Source organism: Nannobrachium achirus (assembly GCF_963921795.1).
Source record: "Nannobrachium achirus genome assembly, chromosome: 7".
NCBI lineage: Eukaryota > Metazoa > Chordata > Actinopteri > Myctophiformes > Myctophidae > Nannobrachium > Nannobrachium achirus.
In genome coordinates this window covers 62,933,111-62,939,110 of record NC_137816.1, presented here as the reverse complement: position 1 = coordinate 62,939,110, position 6,000 = coordinate 62,933,111, and the positions used below count along the sequence as shown (strand labels likewise).

At 42.7% G+C, this 6,000-nt stretch overlaps 1 protein-coding gene across 1 annotated transcript in view; it reads right to left on the bottom strand.

The window, feature by feature from the left end:
- Window positions 1-1,268: 1,268 nt before the first annotated feature.
- Window positions 1,269-6,000, bottom strand: part of apip (APAF1 interacting protein) — a 28,963-nt gene continuing 24,231 nt past the window's right edge. Inside the window, exons 7-8 of the mRNA XM_080729518.1 lie at window positions 4,004-4,171; window positions 1,269-2,270 (exon numbers count right to left, since the gene is read on the bottom strand). Of these exons, the coding sequence (XP_080585644.1) occupies window positions 2,171-2,270; window positions 4,004-4,171 (268 nt within the window). The 3' untranslated portion in view covers window positions 1,269-2,170. The remainder of the gene's footprint in view (window positions 2,271-4,003; window positions 4,172-6,000) is intronic.

Sequence of the window (6,000 nt, the reverse complement as noted above, 5' to 3'; positions counted from 1 at the left end):
TATATTCAAAGATTTGCACACATTTTCAGGACTTTTCAAAAATAGCAGATCTTCAAGCTCGCAGCGCGGCACTCGGTGCCGCGCTGTGAGCTTGTATATCTGCTATTTTTCAATAGCTTAAGTTACTAGGGCCCCTCCTCCATTGGGCACTCGGTGTCACGCTGTGAGCTTGTATATCTGCTATTTTTCAATAGCTAAAGCTACTAGGGACCCTCCCTCCTTGGGCCCTAGTAACTCAGTCCCCCCCCCTCCCCCCCCTTGTGACGCCCCTGATGTTGTGTGCCATGTTTGAAGTGAGAGGAGAGCACAGTGGAAGGCAGAGAGGAGAAGCAGAGAGCCTGTTTAAAGAAGCATTAAGTGCTGTGTTTCATGGCAGCAGAACATGTCTGGATCATGCTGGGAACAGAGCCACACGCCATCGGCTCATTCACTGCCTATCCCTGCTGGAACCAAAGCATACGAAGAGTCAGAGACTGTGGGATGTCATTTACTCTACACGGGAGAGTGGGTTTGATCACGTGGCACTGGCTGGCTTTATGTATGACAAAAGAATGAAGGTGGTTTAAGTGATATTTTAGATTATTATTATTATTATTATTTATGCATTTTATTTTACTTTTAAGTTAAAGCTCTATATTTCAGGTGATTAAATTTGACGAGTCTATGACTAACCCTAAATCAAAATGAAGTGGAGAAATAACACATTTTCTGCCACAAGTTTCAAGTGGACATGAAATTAGACAAGTGCTGACTTGCAAGTGACAGCAATTCATTATTGGGCGAGTACACATGCAGCGCTACAACTTGCAATGCTGTGCCAGGATCTCCATGATTAATTAAATATTTTGTGTGCATATTATTTTTTTGTTAATTAATGCCGCACTTGATCATAAAATAGCAGATCTGCACGCTCTAAGCAGCGCAATTTGAGTTTGAAGAGCTGTTCTTTTTAGTTTTTTTTTAATCCTGAAAAGTAACTGTTTCGTCCAAAACCCATATTATGACGTTTCCACCCAACCGACAGAGACGATACATGAAAATGTATGCAATATCACAGCCATTCCAGGGCAAGGGAGACCCCTGTTACTGAACAAACACTCTACAGCAATGATTAATCACAAATATGTATTTTTGAATGACTGAACCAACATCTGTAAATGTTTGACCACTAAACAAACACACTTTGTAGCCAAGATTGATGACTTTAAAGGTCTGGGGGAAACTTTAAAGAAACAATAAATCAAAGTCTTTCAAGTGACTGGATTTACACTTACATGTGTTTTTATTCATAAAAACAATGGTGTTGACCTGGTTGTAACACAGGTCCAGTGACACACTTTGGATTTAATGATCAACCTTGAGCAGGAGAACATCAAAAGCACACAAGTCATGTGAACTATCATGTATATTATCCTGACTATGCTGGGTAAAGTAAAAATAAGCTCAACATTCGGTGGAAATTGCACATCTACAAGCTGATAACAGATCAAGCATAGACCCCTGTGGGACACTGGTGAAAGATTTATATTGGGTTTAATTGGTTGACTGGGTTAAAGTGTGTAAAACAAACAGAGATAATGTCTTCTCACTCTCCAAGTTAAATCAACGTCACAGCGTAAGTCGTAAACAATTCACCCTTTGTCAAGTCCCGGCCGTTGTCCCTCCCCTCTTCACACCCATTGGTTGCTGTCTTGGTGGGACACTCTGTGGGACACTCCACCCACTACCATTTTAATTCAGTTGCTTTGTATTGTTATTCTGTGTGTTCAATTTAATTTCAAACATGGTTTGAGTAAAATGGAGCTGCTCAGTGGCAGTATAGTGACTCAGCATGTTTTTAAATGTTTTTATTTCTCCAAAATCTTTATTTTAGCAAATTCAACATAAAAAAGGCGGAACCAGGGCGGGACAAGGCAGATAGAGCCTGCTGGTTGGTCAGTCAGGGACCAACCAGAAGGCTAACAAAGTGGTGAATTGGTTGCGAATCAGAGTCGCAGGGATGAAATCTGCTCTTATACACTGTAATTCATGTCATAGGGTCTCCCGATTGACCCACAATGACAGTTTTTTTTGTATTTCTTTAGTTCAAGGTTCAGTGAAGATTGAAGTGAAGGTTCTAGGTGTGGTTCCACCATTCAGTGGAGATTGAGGTGAAGGTTCTAGGTGTGGTTCACACCATTCCTTGCTCTTCTGGAGGAACGGCAGAGGGATCCAAGCCGCACTGCTTCATCTGGACGGCCAGGTCAAACAGGTAGTCGTAGCATTCGCACCTGCAAAACACAGCAGTGGTTAAGACCACAGATATAAAGAGCTAGATGCCTCGTTCGCCTCTGCAGTTAATTGGAGCGATGTGCAAAAGTTCTAGTCCGGACTTCCTGAAAAAACGAAGGGAGTTAGGGAACGCTGTCAGTCAAAGTGACTACTGGCCAATCACAGCGTGTCTTTTCCGTGACTTATCCAGAGCCAGTTCCGATGTTGCGCTGCTCAGCTGTTCTTACAGGCTGCACACATAACGACCAGCCCCCACCTGCCTCTGGTTGGCTTTCCGACTTCCGTATGTGTGACGCACGCGGAAGCAATGAACACGGAAGCAACAAAGATTCCCTTAGTTGCTCAATGCATACGCCCCCTAGCCGAAGGAGGCGTCTACCTTTCTATGTCTATGGTTGAGACAGACAAGTAGTCTTAACGCTCACACCTGTAGCCCCTTTCGGAACCCTGTGTACCTTTGTTTTGTATTTGGGACGACACCGGTATCCAAGGTTAGGGCTGTCACGATTATGACATTTTACATGACGATTAATTGTCTCTCAAATAACTGCGATTAACGATTTAATTGTGTTTTTGTCGTTGACAATTACATTTCTGTTTGGCTTGTGGGCTTTGAAGTCGCACATCTTAGATTTGACACAAAACCTAAATATACAAAGAAACGAAGGACATATTTGACAACTTTACACTTTAAAAAGAACATTGATAGTGGAAATAGCCGATCTACAGGCTCACAACGCGCCGCGATGCGACGCGTTGTGAGTTTGTAGATCTGCTATTTCAACTATTTTTTGAAATGAACATATATAAAAAAAATTCAACATGTAAACGATTATGACGATTATCACAAAATCATTGCGATTATGTCAAATAGTTGCGATTAGACGATTATGTAATAATTGTGACAGCCCTATCCAGGGTTCCTTGAAAGTCAATGCCTTCTCTTTTTCGTTCGTCTCTCACAATCCATGTCCTGCCTGATTGGCTGGGCAAAGTGCATCTAGCCAATCACAAGACGGGGGAGGCGGGGCATAGAGCATGGGAATGGGGATTTTCAAGGGTCCCTGGATACCATTGTCCCAAATACAAAAATCACACCCGTGTGAAGTGAGCGTTGCAGGCTGCTCAACAGCACCGCTGGGTGGCTGCAGCTGGTTTTGCCGTACTCATACGACGGACATAACATGTTGGGAGTGGCAAGCACCGCGCCAAAAAGGTATACAGGGTACCGAAAGATGCAAACTTCTAATAAAGTCTTCAATCAATCAATCAATCAATCAATCAGTATCAGATCAGATACAGATCAGTATACAAAAATAGCAGATCTGCAAGCTCACAGTGAGAGCTTGTTAAATTTGTGAAAAATCTTGAAAGTCAAAGTCAAAATATGCATGTGTGAAATGATGGAGTTGGTAACCAAATGGACACTTATAGATCTACACTAATTAGAGAATGTAGACAAATTGTTAATTTCCTCGACGTTTCACCTGTCATCTCTCCTATGGTAACAACATCAATACAGCATGGAAATGTGGACAACATCTATATCCAACAATCACAACATATTTGTAAGTCTGAGAGGCTAAATCTCATCTAAACGGTGGTCCGTGGCTCAAATGCAGAATAAATAATGGACCTTGATATGAAAAAGAGTTGAAAACCACTGATTTATGCGTCGCTCCCGTTTCAGGTGGATCAATGGAAGGAGGCAGAGAGAAAGATGAACGCTCACATGGTCTTGGCTTTCTGCCACGACTCCCCCCACACGTAGACGCCGTGGCGACGCACCAGGACCGCACAGGATTCTGGGTACTGCTCCATGGCCAGCGCCATGCGCTCCTTCAGGTCGCGCTCCTCCGGGGTGTTCTCGATGATGGGGACCACCAGTGTGTCATCGTACCTGAAACCAAGTGTTTTAAACCCATTTAGAACGGGTACACGTCATTGCGTATCATTATTTTATGCTTTAACTATTGAAAAATAGCAGATATACAAGTGCCGCGCTGTGAGCTTGTAGATCTGCTATTTTTGAAAAATCGTGAGAATTAGAATTTTGACCCGATTCTATAAGTGTCTTTTGAATCCTAAGATCTTTTGAAAAATCTATGTTTCTATCATGTCAGCAATCTGGCCACTGGCCAGCCATCGTCAAAGATAAGGTCCTTTTCACTTTAACTGGAGCTCAGTTAGTCTGTTCTTGAGAGACTACTATGTCAGTGGTTCTCAAACCTTTTCATGTGAAGGAACCCCAAAATGATATTTATTTGGCCACGGACTCGCATCTCAAAATATCTAGGTCCAGGGACCCCGCAGAAGCTAAATTTTAGTTACAAACGATCGCTTTGAAAATACAAATATTCAAGATTTGCACACATTTTCACGACTTTTTCAAAAGTAGCAGATCTACAAGCTCGCAGCGGCACTCGGTGCCGCGCTGTGAGCTTGTATATCTGCTATTTTTCACTGGTTAAAGCATTCAATAATTCTAGGCCTAAATAGGTTTTTAAACCATTTAGACCTGGACAGCAGCATCTGTGTTACTTTAGACCAGGGGTCTTCAACGTTTTCAGGCCAAGGACCCCTTAGTTGAGAGAAAATGAAGAAGGGACCCCTCCACAACATTTTCATGATTCCATATACCGGTAGTTTCATTGTTTGACAGAACAATCATCAGTGTATTTTGGATTCATGTAACTTGTGTTTTCAGATATTTTTATTTACCCACTTGAACCGTCAATACTTAATAAACTTGACCTTTCACTCTGTACTTAGTGTGCTCTTTTATCCACTACACGAAACCTCTTTGCTGAAAATAGCCGATCGGCTATTTTTGGCTAAAGTTCAAGTGGGTTAGAAAGGAGAAAAAAGTTTCTATCACACAAAGATTTGGAGGAGGACCCCCTGTAGTAACTCTGAGGACCCCCTAGGGGTCCCGGACCCTCTGTTGGAGACCCTTGCTTTAGACTTTAACCACTTTAACCATTATTTTATACTTTAAAGTTGTACCATGTAACTTTTTTTATAAAACAAATCTTAAAATTGTCCTAACTGTTAAATCGCTAAAGTTTTAGAACACCCACTCCGTGAATTTCAGCCTGTAAAGCCTTCTCTATATATGTAAACTGCGATCCTTGCCGGGGACCGGTTCTCGCGCCAAAATTGCGTCATCACACTACCGGCCAATCACAGCGAGGGTTATACAACTGCCGGCCAATCACAGCGCATCTTGAAGTGGGGTCGCTATGGCAGCCATATTTGTTGTCGCCCGTTTGTACCATCCCTTCTCTAGGTAATTTCGCCTACCAGGCAGGGTGAAGGAGTCCGTATCTCTGGAATTACTGAACGCACAGGAACAAGGGACCCCTCAAAAGATAGATCTCAGCGAGGTGGAGGCAGACGCGGGGGTCTGAAGGTACGAAAAACGGCCGAAAGACTATAGGGCTAATGACCACTAGTTGGGCATCTTACACAGTATAGCTTTAACTTTATAGACTTTATTCAACCTGCGGCCCGCATGTCATGGTCATTATACCAATAAAAATATACTAGAAGCTTGAGCGTGGCTGTTTTCTCTGTGTTTCCTTCATTTTTTGACTACTCATGTAGTGTGGTAGAAGACCATTGTCTCAAAATTAGAGGAGAAGGCCTTGTGCACACCTACAAGGACAGGTGCGTTGGAACAATGACGTTGACGAATGGAGAAGAAGAGTCCCGCACACTGTCTTCACT